Genomic DNA, 18,457 nt, shown 5'->3' with positions numbered 1-18,457 from the left:
GGAATGTTGGGTCCATGAATCAAGGCAAATTGGAAGTGGTCAAACAGGAGATGGCAAGAGTGAACGTTGACATTCTAGGAATCAGCGAACTGAAATGGACTGGAACGGGTGAATTTAACTCAGATGACCATTATATCTACTACTGTGGGCAGGAATCCCTTAGAAGAAATGGAGTAGCCATCATGGTTGACAAGAGTCCAAAATGCAGTAGTTGGATGCAATCTCAAAAATGACAGAATGATCTCTGTTCATTTCCAAGGCAAACCATTCAATATCACAGTAATCCAAGCCTATGTCCCAACCAGTAAAGCTGAAGAAGCTGAAGTTGAATGGTTCTATGAAGATCGACATGATTTTTTAGAACTAACACCCAAAGATGTCCTTTTCATTATAGGGGACTGGAATGCAAAAGTAGGAAGTCAAGAAACACCTGCAGTAACAGGCAAATTTGGCCTTGGAGTACAGAATGAAGCAGGGCAAAAGCTAATAGAGTTCTGCCAAGAGAATGCACTGGTCATAGCTAACACCCTCTTCCAACAACACAAGAGAAGACTCTACACTTGGACATCACGAGATGGTCAACACCAAAATCAGATTGATTATATTATTTGCAGCCAAAGATGAAAAAGCTCTATACAGTCAGCAAAAACAAGACCAGGAGGTTACTGTGGCTCAGATCATGAACTCCTTATTGCCAAATTCAGACTTAAATTGAAGAAGCAGGGGAAACCACTAGACCATTCAGATATGACCTAAATCAAATTTCTTATGATTATACAGTGGAAGTGAGAAATAGATTTAAGGGACTAAATCTGATAGACAGAGTGCCTGATGAACTATGGATGGGATTTCATGACATTATACAGGAGACAGGGATCAAGAGCATTTCAATATTAGGTTTCCAATAATCAATAGGTTTTTATTGTATCTCCTGTGTAAGTTACTCAGTAAAGGGTAAGATTTCAACACTTTTATAGGAAAAAAATCTCAGGGCATTCAAATGCAATTTACTTGCAACATTCTGGAAGAATCAAGATAGACTTAAACATGGCTCAATCTTACTGATTTTCTAAGAACAACCTACTTCTGAGAAGAAAGTAGTTCATTTTGTTCTGAAAGCTCACTTTATGTTAGATACTTGGATAAATACACAAATCATAACATACTTTTATGTCTGGGTCTCTCTGCCAACAGCTGCTAAGTGACTCAACCAACTAATTAGAGTTTTGATTTAAACATGACGTTAATTTGTTGATTTAAGAGATAAAGTATAAAGCTTTGGTTCATAATCTGCTCCCTGCAATCCTGTTTTTCTCACCCTGAAGGATGTTTTAAAAAATCACCACTGTACTAGAAAAGGTTATTGCTTAGTTTCTGTTTTGAATCAGTCAGTGTAGCCTGTGGGTAGAGAGGAGTCAATGAAATAAAATGAAGCCACATTTTGGAGTTGCTTATGTTTTAAATAAAACTTGAGTTTTATATTTATATAAGTGGGAGAAAGCTCTGTCCATTTGCTAATAACCCTGTGTCCATTGGTGTGATCTATAAGATGAAACTGGAATGTGTGAAAAACTAATAAGTGCTCTATTTTTACTTTTGAACTGTGGTGTTGGAGAAGACTCTTGAGAGTCCCTTGGACTGCAAGGAGATCCAACCAGTCCATCCTAAAGGCAATCAGTCCTAAATATTCAGTGAAAGGACTGATGTTGAAGCTGAAACTCCAATACTTTGGCCACCTGATGTGAAGAGATGACTAACTGGAAAAGACCCTGATGCTGGGAAAGATTGAAGGCAGGAGAATAAGAGGATGACAGAGGATGAGATGGTTGGATGGCATCACTGACCCAGTGGACATGAGTTTCAGCAAGCTCCGGGATGGACAGGGAGGCCTGGCGTGAGGCACTCCATGGGGTTGCAAAGAGTTGGACATGACTGAGCAACTGAACAGAACTGAACTGAATGATGTGGAGACACTTTTATCTTGGCAACTGCAAAAAATCATTGATAGAATAAGACTTGCCTTTGGTGAGAGGTCTTATTAAGTCTCAGGGGAAGAATCTACCTCCCTCACAAAGCCTGGGTCTCAGTGACATCAGAAAACCACTCTACACAATGGGAGGGCAGAACTGAGGCAGCAGAGACATTACTTTGCCAACAAAGGTCTGTCTAGTCAAGGCTATGGTTTTTCCAGTGGTCATGTATGGATGTGAGAGTTGGACTGTGACGAAAGCTGAGAGCTGAAGAATTGATGCTTTTGAATTGTGGTGTTGGAGAAGACTCTTGAGAGTCCCTTGGACTGCAAGGAGATCCAACCAGTCCATCCTAAAGGAGATCAGCCCTGGGATTTCTTTGGAAGGAATGATGCTAAAACTGAAACTCCAGGACTTTGGCCACCTCATGCAAAGAGTTGACTCATTGGAAAAGACTCTGATGCTTGGAGGGATTGGGGGCAGGAGGAGAAGGGGATGACAGAGGATGAGATGGCTGGATGGCATCACCGACTCAATGGATGTGAGCTGGAGTGAACTCTTGGAGTTGGTGATGGACAGGGAGGCCTGGCCTGCTGTGATTCATGGGGTTGCAAAGAGTCGGACACGACTGAGAGACTGAACTGAACTGAACTGAAGAGAAGGAAATGGATGGTCATGAGGGAAATCATCTAGAAGTGGGGTGGGGAGCAGGTAAACTAGCTGAGAGGTTTAAGGGGGAAAGGTCAGAAGGAAACCTTGGTTGCTCTCTTGATATATAGCAGCTAAAAAAGGAACATGTCTACTGGATTTGTTTTGTCTTGAGTGAAATGCAATATTACCCATTTCTTAAATCCATATGAATCATTCCAAGTCAAAAATACCAATATTTTTTGTGGATTGTCTTTCCCTTGGAAGTTAATAAAAAGAACCAATTCTTCATTGGCTAATGTCAGAAATGCATTGACTTCTGGACTGTTCAATATTTGTTCATTTGTTGATTTAACATTCTAGTCAAATGTGTCATTTTTTTGTGCTGAGCACAGTGGATGTGTAGGTAAAAACAAATAGTCTTTAATCTTCAAGGAAGGATATCATGAGTAAATGTGTTAGCCGCTCAGTCATATCCAACTCTTTGTGACACCATGGACTGTAGCCTGCCAGGCTCCTCTGTCCCTGGGATTCTCCAGACAAGAATACTGGAGTGGGTAGACATTCCCTTCTCCAGGGGAACTATCTGACCCAGGGATCGAACCCAGGTCTCCTGCATTACAGGCAGAGTGTTTACCATCTGAGACACAAGCAGCAATTCTTAAAAGAGAGCAATAATCCAGTTCAAGCTCTTCCCACTACTTGACTAAGGCTACACCGTTTTCCAGGAGGCCAAAATTATAGAGAATCAGGACCAGCTTACCAATGAGGTCATAATATGTTTTAGCTTCTTTTTTAAATAGATTGAAAATGACAGACATAAGGAACTCTCAGGGTGGCTGTGAACAAATGCTTCCTTTAATTCTCTCCATATCTACTTAGACACTCAAATGTTAGACCATCAAATTATGTCTGATCACTCAACTAAGCCTTTTAAAATTAGTTATACTTGGATTATTAATTTAAGAGGATATAATATGTTTATTTCCATTTTGGAAAACAACACAACTTAATGTTACTGCTGCTTTGTTCCCTTACAACCTCCAAGTTAAGCACTCAGACTACATTTATTTCTCATGCAAGTTATTCAGAATTGGCACTTATGCAGCCGGAAAATGGATTCTAAATCCAGGTTCCTTCTGCAGAGGAAAGCCCATTTAGTTTACTGTTTCTTTGCACAGTTATTAGTGTTAAAGGAAAGGTGGATAAAGTTAAAAAGCAAATCAAGTAAAACATTTCTCATCTCATACTCCCCAGCACTGTTGAAACCTATAATTTTTAAGTCATGAAATCTGAGCTCTTTCAAGAAAATGTTTTTTGTTTTGGACAAAGTGAGAGTAGAGATCCATATTGCCTAAGAATTTAAATATATGGATTGGATGAGCAAAGTGAAGAGGCCCTGTTCTTCTATCAGGCTGGAGTTTCAGCCAAAACTGATTGATAGATCCTTTAGAAATTATCCATTATCATCAAAGTATCCATTTGATAGTTTACCTTTCCAAAAAATCCACTGCTGGTTTCTTCCTTTCAAAGGAACACTAAGCTTTTTGACATGAAACATTCTTTATATAGAAAACATCATTAGTGAATTCCTGGTGAGGAGCCATATGCCCCATATGTGGAATTTTCCATTTTATTCCCCATTTACTGGTAGGAAGTTCAGGTCTAATATTCTGAGGTACAGCAACCCCTTCATTAGAAGAGTAATGGACAAGTAGTTCAGGACTCTTTGATGAGCATTAATATTACATTTCTGTTCAGAAGCTTATTTATGCCTCTTGTTTCCCCACATGGAAAACAGCAGATAATAAAGATTAACAAAATAATTAGTTGATCACTAGCCCAAGTTTCTGAGTATATTTTTCTTCTAAAAGTAAATGATACTATCTGTCCTAGTTCTTAACCCAAAGACCATTGTTATCAGGTAGATATGTATGCTTCCAGAATATTTCCTATGCATTTATCTATAGAAATGAATATAATTTTCTATGTGTGGCTTTAGACATAAAGATGCCATATATTAACACAGTTCTATAACTCTACATTATATGTACAGATCACCTTGTTTCTTTGAATTGATGGAATTCCATAACGTGAATATATCTGAATAAATTTAGCAATTCCCCACTCAAAGACATTTAGATTGCTTCCAATATCTTGGCATTCCACAACAATAAAGGCTTCAGTAGACATCCTGGTACATGCCTCCTGGTGCAGTTGTGGAAATGTTATTTTCTGGCATTAGATAATGAAATTGAAGCTGCTCTGTCACGGGGAATCAACATTTTACATTTAACAGACATTGCCAATTTGATTTCTAAGGTGATGGTCCCACTTCCCAATCTCTCAAGCTGTGTTTGATAGTATATTTCCTCCATCTGTTCACTTGTCAAATCCCTTGATCCCTGTGGTCCATCTCAGAAGGCATCCACCCTCTAAGATCTTTCTTGAAGTCCCTGATGGGTTGTAATCTCTCCCTTCCAAGATTAACCTGAGCATTCTGTTCATTAATTCTCATTTAACATCACATTCTAAGATTCTCTCTCTTCATGTCAATTTGGTTACTTACCCTATCACTTCTACTTGATTGCAAATTCTTGTGGGCAGTGAATATTTTTATCAGCTTCAACATGGAGTGTGGTGCTTGTTATATTTTAGCTGCCCTGGGAATATTTAACCTTTGATTTTTGGAGGAATTTCATATCCAAGTACATAGTATCTTTTTTCTTCCAAGGAAAACCACATCTAAGGAATTGAAAGCAAACTGCCTTGGAAGACTTATAGTTTAAACTTGAAAAACAGGAAGCTAGAATATTATTTTGGATCCATATACTTTAGTTCTTCTTCCTTGTTTGTTATGATAAAGTTTATAGAGTTCATGTCAAAATATCATATGAAAACTTCTTTTTCCCAACCACGGGTATTTTTTAATTACCTTGAGGGGCTGCCTGCAGAGTCTGACCTAGAAAAGGCTCACTTGAAGTGCATCCAGCAGATGTACAAGCTCTAAGTGTGAAGCTGTAGTTGGTGTATGGCTGGAGACCTAGAAAGAGCAAACAAGAAATCAAGTACCTCTTGAGAGGATTATTTATTATCAGGTAAACACTAGCAGTCACATGCAGAGTTGCAGATATGATATCCAAAATTTTTAAGAGCAGAAAACACTCCAAGGGGGAAAGGAACTTCATAAGCAGCTCAGTATTAAAAGACATTTCATTTCTCAACTGATAAAACAACAAATTCTAAGCCTTCAAAGAGATCCGAAAATTCTTGTCATCCATCCATCCATCCATCTTTCCATTAATTCCCCTGTACCAGGTATCATTGAAGAGACTCCCCTGCCTAGAGAATCGAGGTGCTCCATCTCCCAAACAGCCTATTCCATCTCTAGAGAGCTCTAGAGTTCTCTTTGTTTGGTGTGAAAGTCCTTCTTTATATTGTGGTGAATTCTTTCTAATACTTCCACCCACTAGGGACACAGAGAACAAATCTAATTTCTTTTCCACATGACAGTTCTTCAAATATTTGTGGACAGTTATCAAATCCCCCCTGAGTTTTCTCTTCTCCAGGCTAACCATCCCAGTTTCTGCAATTGCTTCTTATATGAACAGGGGCAGGGAGAAAAAAAAAAAAAAAAAAGGTTAGAGTCAACATTTTTAGCCAAAAGCCATATTCAGCTCATATTAACTTTTAACTTTGCATTTCTTTACCATATATGCTCCTACTGTACCATCTCACAATTCTGTAGTTTTTCACAAGGTATGTTGTTTTTGTGTTTACACATAGATTAGACATATTATGAAGAGGGAACAGTGTTTATATTTCTTTTATAATAAGATGTATAATGTAGCACAGTAATTGCTCAATAAATTCTCAGGAAAAGAAGGAACAGCAATCCACCAACAACAGATATACTGATACCTGTTGGCAATCCACAGACAAGTTATATATTGTTCCATATCCATTCCAAACTGCCTAAGTATCCTTTCCCCCCACCGTGCCCCCTCCATGCCCCCAGTAACAATAAGTTCATTTCCTAAGTCTGTTTCTCTTTGTAAGTTCATTCGTATCACTTAATTTTAGATTCCATATATAAGGAATGTCATTTTGATATTTCTCCTTCTCTGTCTGTACACATTGCTATATTTAAAATGGATCACCAACAAGTTTCTCCTGCATAGCACAGGGACCTCTGTTCAATGTTATGTGGCAGCCTGGATGGGAGGGGGAGTTTGGGGGAGAAACGATATATGCATATGGATGGCTGAATCCCTTCCCTGTCCACCTGAGACTGTCACAACATTGTTAATCAGCTATAACCCAATACAAAATAAAGTTACATATTGTTAGATTTCATCACTGCATGGCCAGTGACCTTTCAGAAGTTACTTAGCTTCATTCTGCTTTGATCTACTGATCTGTAAAATAAGGAATCACTGCTTCTAGTCTCTAAGGCTGCTGAGAAGTACTTAGAGTATTACTTTATTTTAGCAGAAGCAACTTTAAGACAGCAGCATTCAACAAGAATACATCGAGGCTAACATTCATTTCCTTGACTCTTGGGAAAAGTAAAACAAAGCCAAAGCTTTAAAAATATTTTCTGATAAAAGAACAGGACAATATCTATGTCAAATAATTGGGCTAAGTTACAACAGGGATCCAATAAATTTCTATACTTATTTTTTCATGAATTTTGAACTATGTTTTCACGTATCCTCTTCTTTTGGTGAGCGGACTCTTCTTCCAGACATCTATCCCAGGGATGGGGGAGCCTGGTGGGCTGCCGTCTATGGGGTCACACAGAGTCGGACAGGACTGAAGTGACTTGGCAGTAGCAGCAGCTGTCACTTTACGTGTATCTATTCAAATGCTATATTTTAAAAGATTTTGGTCAGTTTATCTACACACAACAACCAGTACTTTTTATCCTCTCACATTACTTTCTTCTTTCATAGCCTTCCACACTATCTGATGTTTTATTACACGTTTATTTATTTATTGCTTGTCTCCACCTCTGTGACATAACCTCAAAAAGAACAAGGACTTGGTTTTGCCCACAACTGTGTCCTTTGAATAGTGACAGGCACGAAGTAGGTGCTCGTTAAGTGAAGGGAAAAAATTAATTAACTAGTTCACTTAGAATTGGAGCAGTAGTCTGGCTTCTCTGCTAAAGCCGTAATGTTCTGTAGCGGGAGCTGCTCTGGGATTCAGCTTCAAAACACTTAGTGTTTCCTTATCAATTTAATGATAAGATGTGGATACTTATTTGATTATAATCTTCTACTTGGCTGCTATGGAGGATTTACATACTTCTGATATTTACCTGATTTACAGATGAGGAATATGATGAAAGATCTAGGCCATTTTCAAGCCTTGTGGGTTTGATAAAAGCTTATAGGAAAATGCTCAAGATTATAAAATATAGAGCTCAAGAGAAACATTTAAGAATGAAGGTCAGGGATGGCGGTGACTGATTTAGTCTGACAAAGTTGCCTTCTTTACTCCCATTACTGAAAAATGGGGTCTTGACCCTTGTAACACCATTGTATCTGAATATCTTACTTTCTCACTTAGAAGGTAAGCCCTTTGAGAGTAAGGATGGTATCTTTGAATGTTTTTAAAATCATTTCTCCCCATGTATTCAACGTGTTTCAAAAATTGTTTAAGGAAGACCAGGGCATAAAAGCATCCAATAAGCATGGCATGGTTGTGATGCTATGATATGTCCATGTACCATCACGAGTGTGATGTGACCACACAGGCCCTTCCTCTTAATTCCATAGCGACTCTTGCTCACAGCATCAGTTTCATTGAGTAGGAGATTCTTTTCTACTTGCATAATACTATTAAAATAAAAACAAGATTAATATAATTTATGAACAATAAATATTTTCTAGATTTTTTTTCTGAATGTCAGGCTTAAGTATGGCTAGCAAAAATAAAGCAATACTTGATTTTTCTCTGGAATAGTCTGACAAAAAAAAAAAAAACCCTTTGTTCTCTTCCACATTTTGTATTCTGTTTGGTTTGGTTTCAGACTTTTGAAGGACAATTTAGGATGTGTCTTAGGAAAAAAAAGAAAACATCATCCCAGAGGTATACTAAGATTGATTAGAAGACTGAAGGTATTTGTAATGAGGACTGTAGCTAAAAGAAAATCTACATATATAAAAATAGAAATTGTTTTTTCCTTAAAAAATTTTTCTAAAGGGGGTTGAGTGTCATCCATTTCACACTAGAAGACAGATGTATGGAGGTGGTACAACAGCAGAGCAATCAGCCTTTAAAGAAGTTTTGATAGACTGAGGAAGGTGTGCCAACGGAGTCTGTAACAAGGTGTTTAAATGGAGAGAGGTGGGGTGGTTTAGTAGAGGATCGGGCCAGAGTTAGTGAAGGAATATACATCTCTTGGAGACACTGGAATACTAGAATTAAGGGTGATGGGCAGGATGCAGAACTGAGTATTAAGCAGAGAGCATTGGTCAAAAAGTCAAAAGATTATCAAACTAAGTGAGGTAAGTCAGAGAGAGAAAGACATACATATGATACCACTTGTATGTAAAATCTGAAAAAAAAAGGATGCACGTGGACTTATTTACAAAACAGAAATATAGTCACAGACATAGAAGAGAAACTTATGGTTACCAAAGGGGAAAAGGGTTGCTGCTGCTGCTAAGTCGCTTCAGTCGTGTCCGACTCTGTGCGACCCCAGAGACGGCAGCCCACCAGGCTCCCCGTCCCTGGGATTCTCCAGGCAAGAACACGGAGTGGGTTGCCATTTCCTTCTCCAATGCATGAAAGTGAAAAGTGAAAGTGAAGTCGCTCAGTCATGTCCAACCCTTAGCGACCCCATGGACTGCAGCCTACTAGGCTCCTCTGTCCATGGGATTTTCCAGGCAAGAGTACTGGAGTGGGATGCCATTGCCTTACTACTATACAGAAAATATTTTTCTGTGTGTCTGTGTATGTGTGTATATATATATAATCTTTGCCAACAAAGGTCCATCTAGTCAAAGCTATGGTTTTTCTGGTAGTCATGTATGAATGTGAGAGTTGGATATGAAGACAGCTGAGTGCTGAAGAATTTATGCTTTTGAACTGTGGTGTTGGAAAAGACTCTTGAGAGTTCCTTGGACTGCAAGGAGATCAAACCAGTTCATCCTAAAGAAAATCAGTCCAGAATATTCATTGGAAGGACTGATGCTGAAGCTAAAACTCCAATACTTTGGCCACCTGATGCAAAGAACTGACTCACTGGAAAAGACTCTGATGCTGGGAAAGATTGAAGGCAGGAGGAGAAGGAGATGACAGAGGATGAGATGGTTGAATGGCATCATTGACTCCATGGAAATGAGTTTGAGCAAGTTCTGGGAGTTGGTGATGGACAGGGAAGCCTGATGTGCTTCTGTCCATGGGGTCACAAAGAGTCAGATGTGACTGAGCGACTGAACTGAACTGATACAGAAAATGATAACCAACAAGGTACTACTATATAGTATAGCACAGGGAACTATATTCAATATCTTGTAATAGCCTATATAATGGAAAAGAATCTGAAATATATATACATATATATACACACACACATACACACACACACATACATACACATATATAACTGAATCACTTTGCTGTATACCTGAAACACTGTAAATCGACTATACTTCAAAAAGAAAAACTTATAAAAATAAGTCAGAAGAGTTCAAAGACATCTCCGAATCAAAAGGAGTGGAAGTAGGGAACTGGAGAAAAGAAGCATAGTTTGAAGAACAAGAAAGATTAGAGTGGGAGGCAGGAGGCTGGAAGTGAAGGGGGCACGGATAACGGCTTATTCATGGGCAGTCTGTCTCCCAGAGATGCTTCTGCCCCTGCAGTGCAGAGCATCTGACCAGGTGAAAGCACCAGGTGGATCAAGCATAGACTCAGACTCATTTCAACTGACATTCACTAGCTTGTGTCATGCAACTCCACACCTGTAATATTTAACGTCCAGAGTATAGTCACACATTTTTGATAACAAAACTTGAATTTTCTTTGGAGAAACCAGTCTTTGGCCACCATCAGGCCTTGTGCTTGGTTGAGAGCTGAATTCGCCCAGGCCAGGACACATATCAACACTCAATTCGTAGCAGCATTCTGTGACCTCATTCAGGCCACTGAAAGCTAGGCTTAGAAACAGAACTTTCATTCATTTTTATATGGTTCTTTTTCCACCACATAAAGCTTGAGAATGGAGAAAAGCTCAGATGAAAAGAAACTTTGTCCTGGAAATGTCATCTGGAGGAAAGAAATAGAGGAAAACAAAAGAATGGGAAAGACTAGAGATCTCTTCAAGAAAATTAGAGATACCAAGGGAACATTTCATGCAAAGATGGACACAATAAAAGACAGAAATGGTATGTACCTAACAGAAGCAGCAGAGAAGGTGATGGCACCCCACTCCAGTACTCTTGCCTGGAGAATTCCATGGACAGAGGAGCCTGGTAGGCTGAGTCCATGAGGTCGCTAAGAGTCAGACACGACTGAGTGCCTTCACTTTCCCTTTTCACTTTCATGCATTGGAGAGGGAAATGGCAACCCACTCCAGTGTTCTTGCTGGAGAGTCCCAGGCAAGAACAGGGATGGGGGAGCCTTGTGGGCTTTCATCTGTGGGGTCACACAGAGTCAGACATGACTGAAGTGACTTAGCAACAGTAGCAGCAACAACAGAAGCAGAAGATATTAAGAAGAGGTAGCAAGAATACACAGAAGAACTACACAAAAAATATCTTCATGACCTAGATAATCACGATGGCATGATCACTCACCTAGAGCCAGACATCCTGGAATGTGAAGTCAAGTGGGCCTTAGGAAGCATCACTACAAACAAAGCTAGTGGAGGTGATGGAATTCCAGTTGAGCTATTTCAAATCCTAAAAGATGATGCTGTGAAAGTGCTGCACTCAATATGCCAGCAAATTTGGAAAACTCAGCAGTGGCCACAGGACTGGAAAAGGTCAGTTTTCATTCCAATCCTAAAGAAAGGCAATGCCAAAGAATGCTCAAACTACCGTACAATTGCATTCATCTCACACTGGTGGCTCAGACGGTAAAGCGTCTGTCTATAATGCGGGAGACCTGGGTTCGATCCCTGGGTTGGGAAGATCTCCTGGAGAAGGAAATGGCAATCCAATCCAGGACTATTGCCTGGAAAATCCCATGGACATAGGAGCCTGGTAGGCTACAGTCCATGGGGTTGCAAAGAGTCAGACATGACTGAGTGACTTCACTTTCACTTTCACACACTAGTAAAGTAATGCTCAAAATTCTCCAAGCCAGGCTTCAATAGTACGTGAACCATGAACTTCCAGATGTTCAAGCTGGGTTTAGAAAAGGCAGAGGAACCAGAGATCACAGTGTCAACATCCTCATCAAAAAAGCAAGAGAATTCCAGAAAAACATCTATTTCTGCTTTATTGACTATGTGGATCACATAGTCAACACCTTTGACTCTGTGCATCACAAAAAACTGGAAAATTCTTCAAGAGATGGGAACACCAGACCAAGAGGCAGACCATGACCTGCCTCTTAAGAAATCAGTATGCAGGTCAAGAAGAAACAGGTAGAACTGGACATGGAACAACACAATGTTTCCATATAGAGAAAGGAGTATGTCAAGGCTGTATATTGTCACCCTGCTTATTTAATTTATATGCGGAGTATATCATGAGAAATGCTGGGCTAGATGAAGCACAAGCTGGAATCAAGATTCCCAGAAGGGGTATCAATAACCTCAGATATTCACATGACACCACCCTTAGGGCAGAAAGCGAAGAAGAACTAAAGAGCCTCTTGATGAAAGTGAAAGAGGAGAGTGAAAAAGTTGGCTTAAAACTCAACATTCAGAAATCTAAGATCATGGCATCCAGTCCCATCACTTCATGGTAAATACATGGGGAAACAGTGGAAACAGTGACAGATTTTTTTGGGGCAGGGGCTGCAAAATCACTGCAGATGGTGACTGTAGCCATGAAATTAAAAAAGATGCTTGCTCCTTGGAAGAAGTTATGAGCAACCTAGACAGCATATTCAAAAGCAGAGACATTACTTTGCAAAAAAGGTCCATCTAGTCAAAGCTATGGTTTCTCCAGGAGTCACATATGGATGTGAGAGTTGGACTATAAAGAAAGCTGAGTGCCAAAGAATTAATGCTTTTGAACTGTGGTGTTGGAGAAGACTCTTGAGAGTCCCTTAGACTGCAAGGAGATCCAACCAGGCCATCCTAAATGAAATCAGGCCTGAATATTCATTGGAAGGACTGATGTTGAAGCTGAAACTCCAATACTTTGGCCACCTGATACAAAGAACTGACTCACTGGAAAAGACTCTGATGCTGGGAAAGATTGAAGGCAGGAGGAGAAGGAGACGACAGAGGATGAGTTGGTTGAATGGCATCATTGACTCCATGGAAATGAGTTTGAGCAAGTTCCAGGAGTTGGTGATGGACATGGAAGCCTGGCGTACTGCAGTCCATGGGGTCACAAAGAGTCAGACACGACTGAGGGACTGAACTAAACTGAACTGATGTCATTTGGTAGCCTTGAGTGAGCCACACCTGCAGTCTACATGTGATTTTTGTTGTTTGTTTCATGAGCCTTTAAGTGCCCATTTGTGAACCCTGGTTGAACTGTTTTTGGTAACCTTCAAGAAACAGAGTTATAAGCGATACTACTCTTATAATTGCTAATAATGTTACATGTGTACACACAGGGTCAGAGTCTTCTATGTTACACACAGCAAGCATAAGCAGCTATTATTATGTGCATGAGGTGATCTGCCTTTATACGAGCTAGAAAGAGGTACCAGATTATGGGAGAGAGAATTAGCAAGAACACAAAAAAGTCTGGTGAAAAGGTGAGGAGGTTTCGCCTTTAATATCACCAGAACAAGGAATATTGTTCCTGCCTCAAAGGTAGGAAAACAGGTTCACAGAATCAAATAGGGACACAGTGGACAAATGTTCGGGTTGGAGTAGGGACAAACAAATGATTTTAACACCAAGTCCTGTGCTGTCTCCATCAGATAAGTTATATCAAACACACTGAAAATTTTCAATGACTGCCTCCCCTCTAAAGATTAAATAGTATCCGAATGATATAAAAAGGGTAGAAACCACTGCAGTTGTTCTTAAAGTGAAATACAATGGAAGGATTTCATTCAAAACACAAATTAATACAAAAGTTAAAAAACAAAATTGGGTATGTTTTATTTCATTTTTTTCTCTTTTCACTGAATTCTAAACATTAATTAAATGTATCTTTTGAGAAATGCAGTTATTCTCTAAGGAAGTTGCGTCTTTGATCGCATAAAGAACGTACCAATTAAAGTTTCAGTTCCCTACAGTTCAGTCGCGTCCAACTCTTTGGGACCCCATGGACTGCAGCATGCCAGGCTTCCCTGTCCACCACCAACTCCTGGAGCTTGCACAAACTCATGTCCATCAAGTCAGTGATGCCATTCAACCATCTCATCCTCCGTTGTCCCCTTCTCCTCCTGCCTCAATCCTTCCCAGCATCAGAGTCTTTTTCAACAAGTCAGTACTTCACATCAGGTGGCCAAAGTATTGGAGCTTCAGCATCAGCATCAGTCCTTGCAATGAATATTCAGGACTGATTTCCTTTAGGAATGACTGGTTTGATCTCCTTGCAGTCCAAGGGACTCTGAAGAGTCATCTCCAACAGTTGAAAAGCATCAAATCTTTGGTACTCAGCTTTCTTTATAGTCCAACTCTTACATCCATACTGGAAAATGCAGTTTTGACAATACAGATCTTCGCTGGCAAAGTAAAGTCCCTGCTTTTTGATACTGCTGTCTAAGTTTGTTACAGCTTTTCTTCCAAGGAGCAAGAGTCTTTTAATTGCATGCCTGCAGTCACCGTCTGCAGTGATTTTGGAGCCTAAGAAAATAAAGTCTGTCACTGTTTCCATTGTTTCCTCATCTATTTGCCATGAAGTGATGGGACCAAATGCTATGATCTTAGTTTTTTGAATGACGAGTTTTAAGCCAGCTTTTTCACTCTCCTCTTTCACTTTCATCAAGAGGCTTTTTAGTTCCTCTTCACTTTCTGCCCTAAGGGTGGTGTCATGTGCATATCTCAGGTTATTGATATTTCTCCCGGCAATCTTGATTCCAGCTTGTATCAACCAGTCCACCATTTTGCATGATGTACTCTGCATATAAGTTAAATAAGCAAGGTTACAATATACAGCCTTGATGTACCCCTTTCTCAATTTGGAGCCATCGTTCTATGTCCAGTTCTAAACGCTGCTTCTTGACCTGCATACAGGTGTCCAGGAGGCAGGTATGGTGGCCTCGTATTCCCATCTATTTAAGAACTTTCCCCAGTTTGTTGTGATCTACACAGTCAAAGGCTTTGGCGCAGTCAATGAAGCAGATGTTTTTCTGGAATTCTCTTGCTTTTTCTGTGCTCCAACAGATGGTGGCAATTAGATCTCTGGTTCCTCTGCCTTGTCTCAATCCAGCTTGAATATCTGGAAGGTCTCAGTTCAGGTACTGTTGAAGCCTAGCTTGGAGAATTTTGAGCATTATTTTGCTAGTGTGTGAAATGAGTGTGACTGTGTGGTAGTTTGAACACTCTTTGGCATTGTCTTTCTTTGGGATTAGAATGAAAAATGACCTTTTCCAGTCCTGGGACCACTGCTGAGTTTTCCAAATTTGCTGACATATTGAGTACAGCACTTTCACAGCATCATCTTTTAGGATTTGAAATAGCTCAGTTGGAATTCCATCACCTCCACTAGCTTTCCTCATAGTGATGCTTCCTAAGGCCTACTTGACTTTGCACTCCAGGATGTCTCGCTTTAGGTGAGTGGTCATGCCATCATGGTTATCTGGGTCATGAAGATCTTTTTTATATAGTTCTTTTGTGTATTCTTGCCATTTCTTTTTTATATCTTCTGCTTTTGTTAGGTGCATACCATTTCTGTCCTTTATTGTGTCCATCTTTGCATGAAATGTTTCCTTGGTATCTCTAATTTTCTTGAAGAGTTCTCTTGTCTTTCCCATTCTATTGTTTTCCCCTATTTCTTTGCATTGATTACTTAGGAAGTCTTTCGTATCTCTCCTTGCTATTCTTTGGGACTCTGCATTCAGATGTGTATATCTGAAACTGCTACTGCTGCTAAGTAAATCAGGAGTTTGAGATGAATAGACACACTCTACTACACAGAAAACATTACACTACTATAATATTATGCTAAGTCACTTCAGTCATGTCCGACTCTGTGCGACCCCAGAGATGGCAGCCCACCAGGCTTCCCCGTCCCTGGAATTCTCCAGGCAAGAACACTGGAGTGGGTTGCCATTTCCTTCTCCAATGCATTAAAGTGAAAAGTGAAAGTGAAGTCCCTCAGTCGTGTCTGACTCTTAGCGACCCCATGGACTGCAGCCCATCAGGCCCTCCGTCCATGGGATTTTCCAGGCAAGAGTACTGGAGTGGGTGCCACTGCCTTCTCCATATCTGAAACTGAAGTTTACTTAATATTTACTACTTGCAGTCCTTCTTCCATGTACTTCCTAGACATTAATTAACACCATTAAAGCCCTTGGGGAGTAAGACAATCACTCCCAGACGAACTGCTGTTCTCTGCTCAGATAACAGGAGCCAAAGCATACAGAGATGAAGGAACTCACCTCTGATGACAGAGATAAGAAAGGACGAGGTCAGGATGCAATTCTGGGCAGTTGGGACTTCCCTGGTGGCTCAGACAGTAAAGCGTCTGCCTAAAATGCGGGAAACCCAGGTTCAATCCCTGGGATGGGAAGATCTCCTGGAGAAGGAAATGGCAACCCACTCCGGTATTCTTGCCTGGAAAATCCCATGGATGGAGGAACCTGGTAGGCTACAGTCCATGCAGTTGCTAAGAGTCAGACATGACTGAGTGACTTCACTTTCTTTCTTTTCTTTTTGGGCTGAAAAATGTGACCCGGAGCAGTTGGGTCTGTCCTATGAGGCTTCTAAGTAAAATGACACAGATCCTTCAAGGCCTAGTAACACTTCTGGTAATATTAAAAATCCACATGGGGCTAGGTATTTGAATATTTTCATTTGGAATATGAAGTACAATTCATGTACAGAGGCAGACTCAGCAGCCTCAAACTGGACTCTTTGGGTCTAATCCTTATCTACCTATCAGCTACTACCACAAGCCAGCTTATTGACTTCAGTTCCCATATATGTAAACTGTGGGCACAGGAATATAGTCTGCTTAATTGAACCACAGGCTAATATGAAAGAAGACGACAGATGCATCCAACATTTGTATATTCTATTCTTAGGTCCAATAGTCATGTACAAAGGTGAGAATTAGACCATAAAGAAGGTTGAGTGCTGAAGAATTGATGCTTTCGAATTGTGCTGCTGGACAAAGCTCTTGAGAGTCCCTTGGACTGCCAGAAGATCAAATCTGTCAGTCCTAAAGGAAATCAACCCTGAATATTCATTGGAAGGATTGTTGCTGAAGCTGAAGTTCTAACACTTTAGCCACCTGATATGAAGAACTGACTCATTGGAAAAGATCCTGATGCTGCAAAATACTGAAGGCAAAAGGAGAAGGGGACAACAGAGGAGGAGATGGTTAGATAGCATTACTGACTCATCAGTCAGATGTGACTTAGTGACTGAACAACAATTTCTTAGGTCTTGTATTTTTCCTATTGTTAGAGGATTGATTTACTAATAGACTTGGTTCCAAGAGTCTGTAAGTAAAGTGTGGACTGCCACGAGGCATAGATGATTTACATGAACTGGATGACCTTTCATATATATGACTGTAAAACTCAATAAAATCAACACATTTCAACTGGAATTTGCTGTCACTTTAAGGAAGCCCCTATTGGTAGTCCTTAAAATGAGATATATTTGAAATATTAGCAACAGGCAGTGAAAAGGGCACACCAATTGAAAACTACTCATGAACTGATCAGGATGAGAAGAGGGAAATAAAGAGATGTCTCCAAGGAACCGTTCTGACTGTAACTTAATCCTAAAGTCAAAGAGTAGAAGGAGAAAAGAAAACATCATTCAACTGCTCAGCATTGAATTAAAAGAGTAAGAAATAGAGGCTGTAGAACAGAGAAAGACAAACGCATGGAGAAAAGCCAAGTATTTAACATTTCAGTGGAGTGGAGATTACTGTGGCTGCAAATTACCTGAATTTCCCTACAGGGAATCATGTTCTCTTTTAAAGGAAAGAGGCATACTATAACCAAACTCATTACAATTACACTTTCAAGTAACATCCCTTTCAAGAGTAAATATGTGTTAAAAAGAGACTGCAAAAAGTCTGCCTATGGATCATAAAAAGATGATTTGGAAAACAAAACTCATAGCTCTGTAAGTTACACTGGATGTACTCTATAAAGAACAGCTTGTTTCTCATGTTTAATCTCCAGGCAGTCATGAAAAAGCTTTTTGTTCATTACAGTTTCAGATAGCTAGTGCTACCTCAAAATAGTCATTCAGTTGTCCTAAATATCATCTATTATTCTTCTGAAGAATTACCAAATAATCCTAGAGAATATGTAATTTCACAAGTTCCTCAGTCAACTTGGTTAGTTATTAGTTCAAGTGCTGAGAGGCCTGAATTACTTCAAAAAGCTTTTGTTAGGTGGTTACCAGGTATTGCCCACTCTGCGGGCAGTTACTTGCCCTGGCACCAGTTCACCCAAACTAGATGCTTGCCCTGGCCCATGTGAACCACATATCTAGTTTTACCGTTGAAAAGAGCTATCTTTTGCCTCCACCTGCCTGGGAACTCATTAAATGATTTTTCCCCTCC

At 39.9% G+C, this 18,457-nt stretch overlaps 1 protein-coding gene across 1 annotated transcript in view; it reads right to left on the bottom strand.

The window, feature by feature from the left end:
* USH2A (Usher syndrome 2A (autosomal recessive, mild)) overlaps positions 1-18,457 on the bottom strand; it is a 939,168-nt gene that overhangs the window by 178,461 nt on the left and 742,250 nt on the right. Inside the window, exon 57 of the mRNA XM_010853294.1 lies at positions 5,554-5,661. Coding sequence (XP_010851596.1) covers positions 5,554-5,661 — 108 coding nt within the window. The remainder of the gene's footprint in view (positions 1-5,553; positions 5,662-18,457) is intronic.

The sequence above is a fragment of the Bison bison genome, unplaced genomic scaffold (assembly GCF_000754665.1).
Source record: "Bison bison bison isolate TAMUID 2011002044 unplaced genomic scaffold, Bison_UMD1.0 scf7180017864325, whole genome shotgun sequence".
Lineage (NCBI taxonomy): Eukaryota > Metazoa > Chordata > Mammalia > Artiodactyla > Bovidae > Bison > Bison bison.
This window is presented reverse-complemented; position numbering and strand designations above follow the sequence as displayed.